Genomic DNA, 19,190 nt, shown 5'->3' on the forward strand with positions numbered 1-19,190 from the left:
GCGTGCGCGCGTGCTTTTGTGTGTGTGTGTGTGTGTGGTATGTGTTTGAGAGCGTTAGTCTGTTTTTCCTGAATTTGTAGTACTACTTTTGGGTTTTTGTTTTCCTATAAATGGGATTTTCTTTGCCTGCGCTGTTCAGAAATTCTCATTCGACAAGACTTCTTTTATCATTCCCTTGTGTGTGTGTGTGTGTGTTTGTGTGTGTGTGTGTATGTGTTTAATGTAGGAGAAATTTCTATAGTAATCTTAATTAAGTCCTTAGGACCGAAGACCGGGGAGTTGTTTCCTTCCCGACCGTTACTTGTCATATAGTGTTAATCTTTTTTTTTTCCCGGTGAGTTTTTCATCGTTTCTGGCAGCGTTTTAGGGGATGATGCATACCCGTTCTCTATCTCTATCTCGGCCACTCGAGCGGCGCTTAGCTACACGGGTGTATTGGGGGGAGAATGGAAAGTCTAATTAACGTTAACGTTAAAATAAAATAAAAAAACAACAATCTAATAACAGACACAGGCCACGGACGGCGCTCACACCTCAACGCCGTACGTGCGGTCGACGTCGCTGTACGAGAATGATGACGACGGATCCGAACCGCGATGGTCGTCCATGGCGTCCCCGTCGGTCCCGGTGCCGGTCGACGTCGTCTGCATCTCGCCACTGTTGGTCGGCGTGGTGCTGCCACCGTAGTCTTCGCCTCTTTCCGACGAACTGCGCTTGCCAGCCGCCGCCGCTATCGAGCGAAACGACGCTCCCAGCCTCGTTTCCACCAAATCTGGTGTCAGCTGATCGAACCCGTCCTGCTGGATCGACTGGGTCTGCTGCGACTGCGATTGGGACTGAGGTTGGAATATCTCCGACGGCAGCTCCGGTACGGAAACGCCGCGGCGTGTGAAGAACGCCATCTTTTCCCTACAAGCGAATGGGGGAAAAAATGGTTTTAAATGAGTCGTTCAACCGACGCCGGATCGGACGAACTTCTTCGGAGGGACTACTCACTTGAACGATATCGAATCGAGCTTGCCCTTGCCGACCTTCGTCTTGCGCAGCTTGTAGATCTCCTTGGAAGTCTTCATGAGCAGCTTGGCCAGATGGCGCTCCTCCGGCGTGGCTGCGTTCACCGTCTTCACCAGGCGCAGGAAGTCCTCGTTCTCAAGCGCCCAGGCCGCGACCTTCACGTCGTTGTTGTCGCGTGCTTGCTCCAGCCGGTGCTTAAGCTCCCGCAGCCGCCCAATCTCGTCCGTCAGCGTCTCGAGCTTCGTCTGTTGCGCCTTCAGGTCGAGCTCGAGATCGAGGCTGGTGCGCGGTACTGCCGGGTGCATTTCTACGGGTACAGTGAAAATCCATGCTTAATTAGTACACCGGCCCTAGCGCCCCAAACCTACAAACACTCACTGTGGTAGATTTTCGACACGCGATTGTGGTAGCGCAACGAGCGCCGTTCCACCGAGCCGCGCTTGAACGGGTGCGGCGTCACCTGGTTGTTAAAGTGCATGGCCGAGTCGGAGTCGCTCCGGTTGAGCCGGCAGATGTAGCGCGTCTTGCTTGCAACGGCACTGTGTTGTGACACGAAGGCACGCAAGAAAAGATATAAAAAAAAAACGTTACATTAGGCGAACAGGAAACAACCGATCCGAACAGTCCAACTAGACGCACCTAGGCGAAAACGTTTGCGATCGTTTCACCAGCCGATCGTCGACAACCGAACCCTCCTCGATGGTTGACGAGCGATGGCTGTGCTGGTGTTGATGGTGGGGGTGATGATGGTGGTTGATAGAGTTGGGATCGGGGAACCGCCGGCGGCTCCGCTCGGGCAGGAAGGCGCACTCGGTGTTGGTCTCCTTATCCACACGCTCCACCGGTTCCGGGAGGCTTTCGACTACCCCCGGGACACTACTGCTCTGCTCCTTCACACTGTTCATGTACTCTTGTATCATTAGCTCGGTGGCTTCTGTAAGTGAAAATGAGTAGGTATTACAACACAGGATATTGCGCCATACTTTTGTGTTAGCCTATGACATTTCATAGTCCTAGTTATCATAGTCGAATTCTTCATATGCCTATCTGTGCAGGCTTAGTACCAATAGTCAGACGAGTATGAAAATGTACGTTCGTAGTGCTCTTAGTCTTGTAATGACATGGCTAGGTGGAAGAATTCCTTAAGTGACTTAGTTGTTGAAGTCTGTTGTATGCTGTAGGTGGAGTGAGTTGTCAAGACACAACAATTGTAGATAGTGAACCTCGTGACTGTAATGACTCAGATTTAAAAGTTGCACCCTCGCGAATACTAACCCGCTGAAGCGCAACCATCTTCCTGCAGCTCGTCGTCCGTTTGCTGCCGCTGCACGACAGTCTGCTTCTGCGATCGAGCTCCCGCGCCATTCTCCACGTCCTCTCCGCCATCCTCCTCGTCGTCCTCATCATCTTCGTCGTCCTCGTCGTCCTCTTCCTCCTCGTAGTCCTCATTCGACAGCTCGTCGTACACCATCTCAAGCACGGCCTGCAGTTCCTCCTGGCCCTGGTTGCGCGTCAGCGTGGACGTCTGCGACGAGATGATCGTCGACTCGTCGGATGACTCCTCCTTGATACCGGCTACGCCGTGACTTTGCGCGTAGCTTCCGGTGGCACTACTGCTGCCCGCTGCGCCGCCCTCGAGCAGCTCGGATTCGTTCATTGACTTGCGGCTGATAATGTTGTACCAGCGGCTGGTGGCATCGGCCGGATTGAACTCGGCCAGGCTGATCTGCGCACTGCCTACCCAGTCCTCGCGCTGTCCGATTAGCACCATCACCTTGACGTGCAGTGATTTCGCGTATACTTTGTCGAGCGGCAGCTGCACGAGCAGGAGTGTCTTGAAGAGTGGTCGGGCAAAGTCCGTCACGGTGTTGGTGCGCACCACACCGGCACCCGCGCCCGCACTCACCGAGGCGCTTCCGGGAGGCAGCAGCATGGCCCGGATGTACAGTTGGCAGCCGTCGGGCAGGCAGAGTGCGGTCAGATTGCTACCCCGCTCGATCGCAATGCACAGTGTCGAGTCACCGGTCGAGTAGCGGATGCCGATCTGCACCTGCGCACACTCCTTGGTCGCCAGCAGTGGCGCCCGCGATGCCTCGAAGACGCCCGAGTCGCCCGCCACGGATTCGTCGCTCACGGTCGTGGAGACGGAGCGTGTATTGGAGGTGGAGGACGAGCGGCTGAGCAGTACGGCGGGGGCGATGTCAAGGTACGAGGGCTTTTCGTAGATCGGCGACAGTGGGCCGGCGATGCCGAGCTGGCGGATCTTCAGCTCCTGCAGTTGCTCCTCCAGCCGCTGCCGGTCGAGGTTGTACTCGGCGGCTGCAACAGCGGCTGCCGAAGTCGCGTTGGATGACGTGGCGACGGCGTAGCTGGGCACGGCCGACGCATAGCTCGGGGCGGTGGCGGCCGTCAGTGCCATCGCTCCACTCTTTGCAATCGCAGCCGCCACGGCCGCTGCCGCCGCACCACCGTTAGCCGCCGCGGCAGCCGCCATCGCCCAGTCGAGCTTGAGTGGTGAGGCGGGCGGCGTCTCGGCGGAGAGACTACTGCGTGGGGACAGCGACACCTCGGAGCTGGGGTGGAACAAGCGCTGGACGCGCCGATTCATGTCGACCATGTCGATCTGCGGCTCGGCCGACAGTGGATCGCCGTAGATGTCGGTGAAGCTGAGCCCGCTCAGTGAACCCTTGCTCGATGCGGTCGACAGCGAGCCGAGACTGGAGCTGCTGCTGATCGACAGCGTGCTGGCTGACAGTGACTTGAGCTGGTTCTCCAGGTGCGTAAACTCCTTCAGCGCCTCGAGCAACTGCTGCAACAGCGCCTGCTTCTCCTCGTGCAGCTTCAGCCGGTTGGCGATGCACTGGTTCGACTCCTCGTACGCCATGTTGAGGTCCGCTTCGAGCTGCTTGCACACGTTCTGGATGCGGCGCATTTCCGTCTGCGAGCGCGACTTCGGCGTGATGCTGCGGTACTCCAGCAGCAGCTGCTTCTTCTCCTGGAACAGCAACAGCCGGTCCTGGTCCGACTCGAGCTCACCCGGCCGGATCTTCTCCTCCAGTGCTGCCAGCTGCTCCTGGATCTCCTTGACGCGCTTGCGCCACTCGTCGTACCGCTGGCGCATCTTCGCCATCTCGCGCGCCCCCATCGGGAAGTTCTCCGACGAGAGGTCGGTCTGCGAGGCTGCACAGATGCGGTCCTGCGCTAGATTGAACGTTGATGCGTCCGGGCTCTCCTGGCGCAGCTGGAGCCGCGTAAGGTCGTCCTTCACCTGCGCCAGGCTCTTCATCAGCTCCTTCTTCTCCCGCTCGCCGGTGATCAATGACTTCTGGATCTTCTTCACCTCCTCCATGATGGCTTGCGCCTCGCTGATGTTGTAGCAGCCGTTCACGTGCGAGTTCAGCTTCTGCTCCACACTATAAAAACAAACACCACGTGTGAAAACGATGGCCCATCGTGCGCGTCGTTTGCTACTGACTACGGCCTTACCTTGCCAGCGTGTCGACGCCCTTCTGAGTACTACGCATCTCCTTCTGTATCCGCGACAGTTCCTTCTTGAGCCGGAAGACACGCTCCTTTGCGATGGCCAGATCGGCCCGGAGCAACTCCGGATCGAACTTGGTGCTGCACGAGCTTGTAGAGGAGCACACTAGCAGAGGGAGGGAGAATGGAGAAGAGAGAGAGAGAGAGTTAGGTAACGTCCTATGAGGTGAAGAGGCGTACACGTAACGTACAGCTCGTGCGGCTCGCGGCGAGCGCATTCAGGTGGTTGTACTCCTCCTGCGCGAGATGTAGCCGCTGCGTCTTGACGTTCAGGATCTCCTTCTTAGCCTCCAGTGTGTCCTGTGCGGAGCACAGGTACTCGCGCAGCATCTCGTCCTGCTTGCTCTTCCATTGCAACCGGGGGTCCTCGAGCTGGGTCGTCTGCGTGTTGTGGTTGATGTAGTAGGTGCCGATCTGCGAGTCGTAGCTCTCCTCCCAGCCAAAAGGCAGCTCGTTACCGATGCAGTCGGCGAACGTTTCCGGTTTCGTATGCCTAACATAGGAAAGGAGGGAGGAGTTTCGAATGAAACCGAATATTTCACCATTGTGTCTAGGGAACAACTTCTTCAGATGATGATTCAACCGTGTTCAATCACCACCATCAGTCCGCGAACCAAAATAACCATACGAGAAGCTCAATGAATCACGATCCCAAAAACAAAAAACATGTGCCCCCGGTCTAATTGGTACTAATCTGTTGTAGTGTATGCCATCTCCAACCTCTTCTGAGACGCCATTTCCTTGATTTGAGAATGCCCAAAACAATTACATACATTGCAACCGACCAGCCTACGCTTATGCTACGCGTCGCAGAGCGTTCCGAACCCTGCACGCCATGATACATATTTACGATGAACAGAGTGATCCGTTCGTCAACCATCCCAAACCATCCCAGCGTTCCGCCATCAAACGGGGAGGGAGTCTCCATCCGCAGGAAAGACTTGAGACTAGAAACAATAAACCAATGCCGTGGAATGGGCGAGACGACGAAGAAGAAAAACAGCCCGTGGAATGCCAAATATTTTCCCAGACGCAGACTCGGGCGGACAAATATTTATCCAAGTCCCAACAACCGGGGACAGATTTCCGCCGAAGATGGTGGTGCAGGTGTGTGCTCGATAGGCGAACGACGGTGCGGTATGTGCGGTTGTTGTATGCTATGCGGGGGAACCTTATTTTTATCCACCAAATATTGCACGGGCCGCGTGTGATGAACACCGAACACCGACCACTCTGGAAGGTTCCGCCATGATGTGATGATGATTGCAGTTTGACATGTGTCTCTGCGGTAGCCATGTGAAGTAGTTGAGGTTATGGTGGACTCAGCTTATCGTACGCTTTGCTTTGCGTAATGTAACATTTTTACGTTTGCTTTTTTCTCCCGAGACCAGTGCCCGGTGGAGTTGGTTGAAATTAAACTAGTGTCGAGTTATACACCCTCCCCTCCCGCTCGCTTCACACCCCTACGCAGTCCATGCTTCCTCGCTGCCCTAATTTACGCTGGGTTGCATTTGCGAGAGAACAATATCGCTTTGGCGCCGTCCATGCCGGAAACTTTGGCGGCACTGAAAAGTGCATTTGGCGTGCATTGGCGTTTCTATTTCGGGAACTCCACTATTCAAACTCGCCAGCTCTATTGACCCGCAATACGGTACAAGCAAAACTTCTTCTCCTGCCCGCGGACGGCGTTGCTCGTGACCGGTGGACCGCAAGGAAGTATTGGACCGAGCAGCAAAATAGATGCGGAAAGAAAGTAAACAACAAAGAAACAACTGAAACCGCACACATAAATACTCAGAAGCGAGTAGTGACTCAGAAGACTATATCCGCAACCGAGCGGCGGCGGTTGGCTCGAACACTCGACATTTAGTGCAAGGTTCTTGCCGTCCCAGCTGCAGCCGAACATACGTATATATTTGTGGGAATATATAGCGATGACGACTGTGGGTCATTGCGAAACATAGGCGAGAGCATGTTGTGCATAGTATGACGCATCGGTACCGCTGGTACGTAGTGGAATCCCATCCTTGAAGTCAAGTACTCAGGTAATTGATTTGGCAACTCGTATAGACCATCGCTGAACTCTTCCTTCGCCAAACAGCATTAGGGCATTTATGAAATGTAGAATTCATGATTGTAGCTAGATGAAATTAAGAGGATTTGACACCGATTCTTTGCCCTTTGCCAGTTGTGGTGCTCTCTAAGAAGCATTATGTGGTACCCGTCTAAAAAGACAACTCTCCAGAACGCATTTGTTAAACCGCAATTGGTTGCGGGATTAAGGGACACACAGACACACACACGCACACATTCGCTGGGTTGTTCTAATCAACTCGGTTCCACCAAAAGCGCGTGCGAACCTGTTTTCCACTGTGGCAACACTTTGCGCGCTGGTAATTGCAGACCCGGACCCCGGAGACCCTCGCACCGGAAACGACGAATCGTTAATTAAAAGCGAGGGCAAGAAATTAATACAAAGGGCGGGACAGGGCGGGGCAGGTGGGCAAGCGGTGCACGAGATCAGCGGGAAGAATTCGCGACTCCAGAAAGCATACCGCTTGCAGCATGGAAGGTGACAGTCCGAAAGTAAAAATAATACACGCAAAGTCGCAGCGGAGCGCAAAGGAAAAAAACAAGGAAGAAGAACGGTCGGCAGTGATTGGGGAGGATGGAAAAATAGTCCACGTCCACACGACACCCTTCCAGTTAGCTTCTCCTTCTCCTCTGCTTCTTGCGACCTCTTTTTTCCCTTCCCAAAAGTATGGAAAGATGGGAAAGGAGAAGTAGGAAACTATGTTGTGTAAAGAAGAAAAAAAGCATAACCGGACTTGGCGCGTTCCGGAATTTTTATGTTCTGCTTATCAAAACCAGACCCCAGATCGGGAATACTCACACATACACACACACACACCGATACAAACGTATTCACGGTTCACAAAACGGTTCACCCTCAGCATAACCTCCTTGGGACGGGCGGGCGGTGAACAGGATTGTCCTCCCGCGGACCACCGTTTGCTCGCAGCGAATGGACGAATTGGTTTCCATATTTCAAGAAAAGAGCTTTCTACAAAATATCTAGTTTACAGAGGACATGCTAACACAAACTTAAGGGACAATTTTGGTGTCAAGGGTACAAAACAATGAGTTACAATTTTATCAAATATTTGCTCGCACCTCGTTTGCGTTGTGCGTTTCAAAAGAAACAGCATAATTTTATAGAAAAAGTAAAGAGTTTTGTCAACTGTTCATAGCAGTTCAGTAAAGTAGTTACATTTGCTCATATCATCAAGTAAAACCGGGGAAAAGAAATCGTTTGGCAGAATTAAACCACCCGACCGGAGGCGAAGAAGTGGTGAGGTGGGTCACGAGTGTGTAGGAGAGGAAGGGGTGAGGAGGTGGAGGGGTTGTATCGACGAAACGATGAGATTTGATGGGCAACCGGAAATTAGCTCTAATGAAGATGTGACATCGAGAAACGCGCCTTGTCGGATTCCAGCCGGGGTGAGGGGGTGGGGGGGTTAGTGTGCGGGGGGTTAAATAAACGCCACTGAGCATGGGTGCGCCGGGGGGGTGGGAGGAGGTCGGTTGGTTTGCGCAAGGCAAATAAAATAACCACACATTCACCGGATTGGCGCATGGCGCGGCCAGGATTAAAAAGGCGCCGTCCGCAAAACGCCGTCGGGGGTGGGTGGGGGGTGGCCAGGGTTGCTGCCGTGATGGTATGTCTCGTTTTGTGTTTTTTTTTTCGTTTGTTTCATTTTAACGACCTAGCTGGTGACCCATCTTTCGCTGCATTCTATATATCGTGTGCACATTTTTATTACCATAATAATCCCGCGCCAGTTGCAATGTGTCCCGTTTGGAACGGGGTCGGACGAACCGGGTGGGAAAGTGGGTGGGGAATAAGCAGGAAACAAACCAAAAAAAAATAAAAAATGTTCAAACATAAAAATTGCCAAGACGCAGGCGATTAATTATAAAGAGCAAAAGAGAAGGGAAGAAGCAAAAGAAAGGAACAACAAACGTTAGATGATGGGGCGATCGGGGGGAGGTTTTGCGCAAGTAAAGTGCAGAAAAGGATGCGGTTAACGTGGAGGAATTTAGTGGCAGGGCAGGGAAAGGAGTGGGGGGGGGGGGAGGCGTAACGACACCGCAAGGGGGAATACGGGCAACATTTGCTTTAATTAACGCTTTAGCGAACAAATAACAGAAAGTTGTTTTCATGTCAGCGCGCCACCATAGCCTTCTCCGCATCTCTTTCTTTCTCCCTCTCCCTCTCTCTCTTTCTCTCCCTCTTTCTCCCTCCACCTGTCTGGTTGGCTTTTTGAAGTTTATTACTTTTATTCGCCTGGCTCGTCTGGCCTGGGCCGACTTCTGCGCGAAATGGCAAGGCTCAATGGCTAAGCTCTTTCGCGATCATCTGCCACATCTGCATGTGTGGGTCCTTGGGGGGGGGGGGGGGGGGGGGGGGGGGGGGGGAGGAAGAGGAGAATGTGCGGCCAGCTGCAAGCATCGCGATGCACTTGTGGTGCAACGATGGGGAAGTGAGGGGGGGGAGGGGTTCAGAAAAGGGTGACGCAAATCATAAAACGCCTTTTTACGACCCGTGAACCGGAGGAACCTCGAGAGCCAATAATAAAGTAGTGATGGCCGCACTATGCAACTACCCCCTTGCTCACCCCCCCCCCCTCCCCCCCTCCCCCCACTCATCCCATTTCTTCGGCGCTGCGTAACACCAGGCACCACCAGAAGCCACCTCTTGTGCTCATCATCCTCGGCTGCAGAAACTACTGCAGACCGATATGCGAAGTGAACAACAAAACCAAAAACTTGCTGTAAAATAGCAACTAAAACCATAAAACAAAGGGGTCTGTGTGCAGGGGGGATGTGGGAGCCGGAGGTCATAAACGCAGCAAAATGCAGGCAGTGAAATTAAAATAAACGATGCCTGGCCTCTCGCGAAGTGGAAGCCGTCGCCGTCGGTCGTAAATCGAGGTCCTGGTCATCAAATTTGAAAACACCACTTGTTGTCCGGGAGAGTTGGGCCATAAATTGCACATCGTTGGAATTTGCTACCCACAACGCACAACGCATCGAAAACCTTGCTCGGGCAGAGGAGTTATCCTTCGTGGATAGAACACCGTATGCGCGTGTTCTTTTATTTTAATTATCATCTGCATTCCAACTCGGATAGGGAGGTTGTGTGTTATTAAACACATCTTTAACTTCCTTCTTTAATGCTCAATTAATCCCAGGAAGTTTTAATCCTTTGCTCATAGTGCACTTCTGTCTTGATCACCATCCCAGTCTGTGCTATTTATTCCTTTCTTATGCACCAGGAACATATTTATTTAATGATATTGATCTTAAGAAATACTCAAAGACTCAAATCATATTTATTCCATGTTTTTGTTTTTGCATTGAGTTCGATGCCTTTACATTAACTACAACTCGTGTAGAGTTGGAAGAAAAATATTTCGCTTCGCAAGTGCTCAACGGGTTGCACTGAAGTCGCTTGCCAAAATATATCATCTAACTGCCTTCGTTTCGATGTGAATATTAACAAAGCTTACGTTAATTTTTGCGATTTAATTTCCCTTCTGACACATCGTAAATCATTCATTCCAAGGTTCTCACTCGCTCTAAATGCGGCATTGGCCGTCATTCCCGAGTTGGGGGTGGGCAAATAGACCTAAAGCTGTTTGTAATTAGATGTGTACACCCGTTTATTTTATTTTTCCACCGAACCAACGGCCCTTGCTAACAAACACACACTCTTCGGCACAAAGAAAAGCCGTCCGTCATTGCAGTGGGTCTGGGTTTTCCCCGATGACGAGTGGCTGGCCGATCGCCAGAAAAGGCCGAAGGAAATGTGGCGTACAATTATGTCACCAGTTCAAAATTTTCCCCATTTTTCCCACCCACACGCGAACACGTTGGCACGAAGGGCAGTGCGACACCATTCTTAGAAGGGAGGGGGTGGGGGATGTTGTGGGAAAACTTCAATCTTTCCCTTCATTCCATCTGTTTTTCTGTTTGCTCCAAGAAAAAAAAAACAGTAAACCAATGCAACCAAACGCTGGGAATGCACAATAAATGCATAAGCGGGTGAAAATAGGAAAGAGGAGTAAAATTGAAATGAAAAAAAGGGTGGAATTGAAGGGAGAAAGAAACAAGATCAAACCGATCGGTAGGAACGGTGAATGAACAGCGCGAATGTGGGAAATAAGTATGGGTGAAAAATATCTTACCGTCAGCAACAATCACCCTTACGGAATAGAAGAAAACCGGAGAATGAAAAGCCTCAAACGCGAGAGGGAAATACCAAAAGCCCTTCGCTAGCAAAAGATGGAATAAGGTGAAACATGTATGGGTGTATGTGTGTGTATGTGTGTATGTAAGTGAGCGAGATAGAGCAAATGTGGAAGGGAAAAACAAAAAGGTATATGATAAAACATGATGCACAAGCGAACGACAGACAACAGTGGTACAGGACGCCGGTGAAAAGAACGCGCGGCCAATGAACCTTTCCCGCGGTCCCTTCATTCTCTCCCACCCGCCCTCTTTTCCACCCTTTTCCCACCTTTCTGCTAGTGGACTAGACAACAGCAGCAAAAAAACATAAAAATACCTTCAGAACGGAAAACACAAGCAGAGGGAAACAAATCGTCGTCGTCGTCGTCGCCATCGTTGGCGGCGTCTTCTGACCAAGAAAACTATTCCAAACAAACGGGTCAATAACACGGCAAGAATGTGTGCTGGCCGGTCGTCAGCAGAGCTCCGTCCATTGGTTGCCCTGCCCCCCAACTCTCAACTCACACCGACGAACTGTCGAGGCCGGATGCTCTCGACGACGGAAATCGAGCCTCAAGCAACTACCGCGCACTGGATAATAAATTCTGGATTTCCTCCATCGCGTTTTCCAGCCAATAGCGTTAAACAAGAAAAAACAGAAAAATCATTTAAAAAATGCCAAAGGGTGGAAAACGGATGCGAAGGATACGCGGGATAGTGGAATGGAAGGGCCCTCTGGTGTGGAGGCTTTTACCTAACCAGGTGATGCTACATTTTTTTTTTTTTTTTTTTTTTTATTTAAGAGATTTTGCGCCTTAACGGCGACATTCATCTCTAAGTAGGTGATGCTACAGATGTGCTGAACATTGGACGCCTAGAGTTCCACCTAACTCTTTCTTTCGGGTAGTTTCTTCTACTTTGCACAGTGGTATTTGGGTCGATTGTCTTTTGTTTGTCTTTGTTTTGCCTTTTGATTGGTTTGTTATTAATTTGTTTGTTTGTTATGTTTCATTTTAAAATGGAATAATTTGCTTTAGAATTTTTCCTTTCTATTGGTTTTGTATTAAAAGTGACTCTTAGTACAGGTTGTGACTCACAAAAGAGTTACTAGGAAGTATCGAAAAAGATCTATGCTTTAAAAAGAGGGATTAATAGTTAGTAAGGAGATAACACAAGGGAAAATGTGTCCAAGGTGATCGCAAGATCGATGAAGAGCAAATGCGGAACGAAACAAACAGGAAGCGTGTTTCAAGTGCGTGGCACCGGAACCGTATGAGCGAAGGCGCAAGATTTCGATTACGTTTGCATAGGATTAGCGCTGTACAGACCAAAGTGACAGAGAAATGTCCTTTCTGCTACTTTCGTTTCGTTTGTGAATTGGTTCGTTAGCGCTCTCGTTTTGTTTGTCATACCAAGCGTTTCCCGTTTTCTCTTGTTCTTGCTATTTGTAGTTTTGCATCTTTACTTAAGATATTTCCTTATGTAATTAGTCTTCTGTTGTTATTTTCTCTTTATTTTTTTTCCCGATGGCTTTTAGTTTCACATCGATCTTGGGTTTGTTTTGTCAGTGCATTTGCTACCCTGTCCCCGTATATGTGTGAAGTGCATATTTGAACTTGCGTTAAAATGCATGTGCTAATGGACCAATACAAACGAAGCATCTACAAAGGGCGCGAAGGGTAGGGGGGAGAGAGTGAACAGTGAAACTAAAGAAAAGAAGGTTTTATTCTGTCAATGAACTCCGCCCGGAAAAGGGGGATCTAGAAGGGATTGGAAAGGCGCCCGTCTTTCTCTACCCAGCTACTCACGATGGGGAGGGAAAGAAGGGACATTCACACACACACACACACAATCACAGAAACAACGATATTAAAATCTGTTTGTCGAAGAAGACTGCTAAAGGAAGGAGAAAAGAAGCTCGTCTTTAACGCCTTCCTTTGATGCAGCTGCGAAACAACGATGCAACTGTTTATAACCGCAACCTGTTGCACTGTTCTGGGCTCATCGTACCCGCCATCCCTCCCCTCCCCATAATGGGGCGCGGGTTGGCCTTTTAGCCGCTTCATTGTCTGCCCGTCTTCGACTGTTCGTGTTGAGGATACAACATAAAGCGAGGAGAACGAAACTAAAAGGAAGTCGGGTGTGTGTGCCTGCAGGAGTTGCGAAAGATTCATTCATTATCAGGTCGCGAGAAGCTTGTAGAAGGTCGGATGGGAAGGGATGTGGGATGGGAGGAAGGGCAGAAGCAGGTGCGCGGATATAAAGACGTTTTCTTGCCCTTTTTTTTCGTTCCTACTGTTTCTAATACTGCTTGATGCGTTTGCGTTTCTTGGAGATCCTCAAGATTTCGCCCCCCCCCTCTCCATCTCTCTCGCGCTCTCTCTCTCACCACTTCCCGTTCGTGTATGTTTCAATGCTTTCCTCTTATTTCCCATCCGATTCCTCCTCCCCCCTCCCTTGTTTCTTGGACTGCACATTTCTTACTTCTTGTCGTAGGTCAGGGTAGCGAATGTCGGCGCGAAGGCGCAAAGATGAAGGCGCGAATCCACCACCACCAGGTGCCTCTTCATTTGCCAAACTGATTCGCAGATCGCTCCCCCCCTTCTCCCGTCTCTTTTATTTAATTCCCTTACCTCTGTACACCCTGTTGGTGCTATGTTTATTGCGCTTTTAATTCTCTGTCTTTGCGGAGGTTTGAAAGCCTTGTCCGGGATGTTTCACGACCAGTGGATTCTCAATCATTTCTTCATGACAGCGCATGCAGAAGTAGAAGCCTTTCTCATTCTGCTTCGCAAAAGGGGGTAAACAACAAATCTTTGCCGATTCAAAGCGTCCACCAAGCGCGGCCGTATGTCAAAACATAAACAAAAAACCACCCAACGAAACGATATCTGCAATCAGAATACGAAACATCAAACAAACGCTGAGCAATGGAGCCTCGTTTGCAGTTCTCGTTTTTGCAACCCTTATTTTGCAACGAATTCTCACGCACGCGAAAAACCACACGAGCGAGAGATTTTGGTGCCCAACCGCCATCTTTCTTTGCTTGGTTGTTTTGTTTCTTAATCAACCATTCCCAACATTGCTATTTTTCCTCTCTGCGAAACGTCTGTTATCAAAAACGTGTTCCGGCCGCTGTCTCCCACCCCAGCTTGTTGGTGCTGTTGTTGTTCTGTCTTATGTGAGCTTCTTCTCGCCCTCCGTTGGAATCTTTTTTCGGGGTTGTGCCTTCCTCACAGTCGTGTCCACCTCGTGCTTATGTCTCTGGCTGATTAGCAGGCTTGCTTCGGCACATTCCACTCGTATATGTCGTTTGCAGAATACATACGAACACACACACACATGCCCGAGCGATACGATAAGGCGCTGGCTGCAAAAGATGAATATTTCAACGCGAGGAACGCGGAGCAAATGAAAAAAAAAAAAAACAACGGAGTCAAAAGATAAAGATGCCTCTTGGCTGCCGGAAAGACGGGTCTCGCAAGTACGAGAAGGCGAGGGCCGAAATAATAAAATACATTCTCTCAGTCCGATCAGGAAAACTTTCCCAATTTTCCCAACACGGTGGTTGGACATCTTTTCTACTGATAAAAGAGCTCTTTTCACATGTAAAAATTGTCACATAATTGGAAAACACGCATTAGATGTAAGGAATACGATAAGTTCTTATCAATTGCTATACATTTTGTGAGTTTCCAAAGATTCTTGGGTTCAGCTTTTGTCAATGTATAGGCTGATCGTGAAGGAACGTGCCTTGGGCCCATATTCTAGGACGGAAAATCGCATCATCTGTTCCGTTTCTTCTCGTGTGAGGAAAAAAGGGCCACCCTTATCCCGTTATCCCTTTGCGTTGCGCTCCACGGAAAACCTTCGGCCAGCTGACTGATTCCCCGTTTCCTGTTCCTGCCGGCAAAGCGTGCCCGATCCGAGGGCGGCTTCCTGGGTTTGAGATAGTAGTTTAGTGACCTTTGCGGCCTCGTCGGAAAAGCTCCCAGCACGGGAAACAGGATGCTGGGATGGAGGGGTTGACAGCGCCGCCTGTCTGGGAGTGCTTTGAAGCGGGATCTCGGAAGAAATTCCATCACAAACAAACCGCAAGAGATGCACGGCAATTATGCTAATTTGCCTTTGGTACGCAAGTGCAAGTATGTGTAAGAGTGTGGTGAGGTGGAGGAGGGGGGGGGGGGGGAGGAATGTGGTCGTGTATGGATAGAGTGAGTTTAAAGAACCATCGCTCAATGTGCGGGGTCCTCCTTGGAATGGCCCCCATCGTGCTGGAGGGACTCTTGAGCGGTGAATAATATCTGAACCGAAAGGAGGGAGGGCTGCACTGGATGGGAAGGGCGGAAGCGGCGAGGCGAGGCCTTCTGCAAGTGGTGGGAGTCAGATAAGGGGGTCGTGCTGTGCGCCCACCGAGGCTAGGTTCCGCGGCGAGTCAAGATATTTCTTATTTAAAAACTGATAAAACTGATATAAAGTGAAACTCGCTCGCGCTCGATGGTGCTCGGTGCTTTCCTCACGTATCTGGAGTGTCCAGGGCAGGGCAAGGGAGAGGATATTTGATGAAACACTTCGGTGTGACACGCGGGCGGGTGGAGCGGGGGGCAGAAAGGAGGGCAGTGTTGCTCAGAAGGTGAAGGTGTGCTGATAAGAATGGAATGTGTTGATTGTTTACTCAGAGGTTTTTCCTTTTTTTTCTTGTTTACTGCTCCCACCCTCTCCTCTCCCGCTCATTGATACGCCTTGTCAGACCACCCAAAACCCCTCTCCGCCCCCACCGGTAGGTCTACCGCTCCTTTTCTGTTGCATGTCTGAATCAGCGGCAACTCAAGTGAGACGCGTTAGAGAGCCTAACGTCGGAAGCAAAACGTGGTTCCTTCGACGACCCATCTGAATCAACGTCCATTCCCTCCTCTCCCCTCCCCATTTCCTCACCCCGCACATCCGCATGAAGTTCATAAGTGTCAAATTTACTTCGCCCTTGGCCCGAGCTGCTCGCTGCGTCAAATATGAAGCCGGCTTTTCCGATTCCGGCGAGTCACACTGACGACTCCCAAAGGGAATTTACAGGGTTTGAAGGATTGCAAAGAAGCGCAACAAGTGAATCGGGAACCCCGCGTGTGTCCTCCAACGTGCTTATCGTTTGCACCAAGCACGTGTCTTTGGATGAATTCGATCAACATGCAACTAGGACTCCGATCGATTGAAACCGTCGTAAGATTGCATTCTTGAACGCGATAAACATTTTCTAACCATGGAAAAGTAAACAGTAAAGTTGGAAAAAGGTAAAACTACATAGTGATATGTTAATGTTGTTTTCTCTTTACCTTAATGCACACAAAATGACTAACATTATGCATTCATCCATTTTATCATGACAATTTTGAACTTCAACTACAGTTACCCTTTTGTTTTCTCAGTGTTCGAATCACTTCTTCACAGTGTTCACAGTTTTCCTAATGCTATTGTTAAATTTCTCTTGTGTTTTTCAAGGAACTCTTCTTGTTGGCACATTTTCATTTTGTTGTGTCCAGCAAAAAACATTTTTATCGAAAAATCGATTCCAAATTCAATTTATTTCGATTACAAAATAGGAGCCATCGGAAAAGGCGTGCGGGGAACAACTTAATTGTCTTCTGTTTTGTTTGATAACGAGCAATTGGGGAGGTTTTGATAACATTAATTTGAAACCAAACATAACTAGTGATAAATCGTTCGGCTAGTTGCTTAAGAAATCGATGGAAATGAACATTAATAATGGGAAGCAAACTTGAAATTGTTATTTTCATCAATGTGCTACTATCTGGAATGAACTCTAGTAGATGCAATTTTAAATCACCTTATCGCGAAGCCCGAAATGTGTTTTATGTTTCCTGCAAGCATTTGAGCGGGAATCACACACACGATGTTACGAGCACAAACAAATATCACCCGGTAGGTGGTATATTGCTTGGTTTGGAATTCCATTTCGTGCTGTGTTTTTTGTTTTCTCCTGGGATTCTGTGGGTTTTCTTTTTATGATGCTGCACTTTGGAGTGGATCCGACGCTATTTGAAGAGATGATGCTGAAATTCCGATCGAGGGCCAAAACACAAGTAAAACGTAAAGAAATTAACGCTTCAGAGTTGCACTCGCGCACGACGAGCTGCGCGCAGTAATCAGTGGAGTTTTTATTTTTGGTTTTTTAAATTGTCTTTTACGAGCCCCGTTCTTAATTGTCGCTCTTATTTTGGTTGATTTTGTTTTATATTTTACGCTTGATAACTCCACCTCGCCGTGTGTTGGAACGAACGCACAACATGCTTTCATGCTCCGAGAAAGTTTCGGGGGGAAAAAAAATTGCACCAAACGGAGCAGAGAAGACTAAACAACATCGCTGAAAATTCTCCGCCGAACGGTTTTTCGAGTGCGCGACGCGAGATAATGGGACGCATAAATTCGTGCAAAGTGCGAGGGGCGAGGCTCGGGGAGGTTCGAGAGGCAACCGTTCAAGACGCAAATCGAACTTTTGCGGCGAACGAGAATTTCATTTTATTTCGCCTTCATCGGCAACGATTGGCTCGGTCTCTGGTATAATCCAAGCAGACCGGTGCCTAGGAATCAGACCATTCTAGGCGGGAGAGTCCGGCGAACCGCGGTGTAAGTCGGTGTCATCGAAAATTACTGATAGGTTGCAAAAGGGAAGGGGGGGGGGGGGGGGGGGGGGATCGGAGGATGGGGAGTCCAAAATCAGCAAGCGGAAAAACAAAACGTACGGCTGGTGGGGAAAAAACCACACTCAACCAACTCGGCAGACACTATCGCTCGCCTTAAGCTGGCGTTTGACCTCTTACAAAACTGAAGACGGTGGACGAAACCAAAGTACGTGGGTCATCGTTTTGTTTAGTACGCCTTTTTTTCCTAGCGATTGAGTAATTTGTGCAAGTGGAAGCAATGATTCACGGTGTGCCCTAGTTCAATCGATTAAAATTGAATGCAGAAGAATGAAATTGGCAAGGAACGCCCAAGGTATTCGTGCATCAAGTATTCGACATATTAGATCATTTCTGCTACTTTGGGAACACTCGATGCATTTGGAGACAGCAGCTGGGTTCATCATAGAATGTCTGTTTTCATACACTCAGAGTATTACACATCTACAGCGCCAGAAATTCCTATTTAAGCACTCCCATCTTCTATCTAGTTATGAACATGGAATTACTTAGAACTTTATGCCTCCTCCCCAGCAAGATGTATCCAACAACATGTCCCAAAAGTTGTGTTATATAATGAAAGCAAATTCATCCTCGATACTGCGCCTACTAGTAGAATAATCTACGTACAAATTTTGAGGATCGAGTCTCATTGTATCATGTGCCGTATCTTCTATAAATGTTAGAACACCAGTTGAGACAATTGCTTGCAGAATTAGTTCTCAAAACTGTTTGGAACTTCTTGACATCGTTTATGAATGCCTCGATCCACATAAGCAAACATCGAAACAGTGGATTCCCCTACGAAATATTACTTAGTCTTAGAATTAGTCAGAACGAAGTCTTCTGACAAGAGGAAGCAGTTCTGGACGGTTTAAGAGCTCCAAGTGTAGCTTGGAAAATATCCAGATATTCCAGTATTGGTGAATATTTGCCCGGATGGTACCATGATATGTCTTCAGAACGTTTGAAGGCCCGGTTTTGCCATCTTCTAGCTCTACACACTTCAGTTTTGTAGTCCTTAACAACCGACCAAGCCCGGGATAAGGCCTAATGGCAGGGAGGAAATGCCCTGCTCCAAAACGTCAGTTAGTGCATATCTGCTCTAACGACAGTACGGCAATGCCTTTGGTATGGTTTGGAGGATTTTGTTCTACGTATTACGCTACTCACTTGTCGCGTGGATCGATCCAGGTCGTCTTCTTGTTGATATGGTCGATGAAGTAAACCTTGCCATCGTAGTCGGTGTTAATTTCCCAGCCAAGCGGTAGATCTGCATTGTTGGAGCTTTTTGGCATAATTCGCACTTTCGTTCGTACGTGCACACGTGGGTGCGCGCACACGTCCAGAGGGGTGGGGTGGGGTGGGGAGGGTTTAAGAACCGGAAGGGATGAGGGAGAGTTCTCTAGCTTCACTCAACGGCGGATGGCTGATTGGCGAAAATTGGCGGGGTGGTTGACGGAAGTGGAACCACCGTGCGCGATATGCCGGAGTCGCTGTTCGGAGGCTCCCTGAGCCTGCACGTGAAGCGCTGGTGCTCCCTGGCACAAGTGGCTGTAACTCCTTCCTCCTGCTGCTGTTGCGCCGCTTTGTTGCTTGCTTCGCGCCTGTCTGACTCCTCTCGGGGCACTTTCCTTTTTTTTCTTCCAC

At 49.4% G+C, this 19,190-nt stretch overlaps 1 protein-coding gene across 1 annotated transcript; it reads right to left on the bottom strand.

Annotated features, from left to right (window-relative positions):
* Nucleotides 1-527: 527 nt before the first annotated feature.
* On the bottom strand, nucleotides 528-18,838 carry LOC131290432 (protein kibra). Its single transcript, XM_058319585.1, has 9 exons — nucleotides 18,714-18,838; nucleotides 4,746-5,047; nucleotides 4,501-4,660; nucleotides 2,629-4,427; nucleotides 2,290-2,589; nucleotides 1,654-1,948; nucleotides 1,393-1,553; nucleotides 997-1,321; nucleotides 528-909 (listed from the first exon to the last, which is right to left on the bottom strand). Exons 1-9 carry the CDS (start codon nucleotides 18,836-18,838, stop codon nucleotides 528-530), a joined length of 3,849 nt encoding a protein of 1,282 aa, XP_058175568.1.
* Between the last annotated feature and the right edge of the window lie 352 nt (nucleotides 18,839-19,190).

The sequence above is a fragment of the Anopheles ziemanni genome, chromosome X (genome assembly GCF_943734765.1).
Source record: "Anopheles ziemanni chromosome X, idAnoZiCoDA_A2_x.2, whole genome shotgun sequence".
In the NCBI taxonomy this organism is placed as follows: domain Eukaryota; kingdom Metazoa; phylum Arthropoda; class Insecta; order Diptera; family Culicidae; genus Anopheles; species Anopheles ziemanni.

Coding starts and splice junctions, on each gene's coding strand:
- LOC131290432 (XM_058319585.1), bottom strand. CDS start 18,838: ATGCCAAAAAGCTCCAACAATGCAGATCTACCGCTTGGCTGGGAAATT. Junction 4,428..4,500: donor GGCGTCGACACGCTGGCAAG/GTAAGGCCGTAG, acceptor TTGTTTTTATAG/TGTGGAGCAGAAGCTGAACT. Junction 910..996: donor CTCGATTCGATATCGTTCAA/GTGAGTAGTCCC, acceptor ATTCGCTTGTAG/GGAAAAGATGGCGTTCTTCA.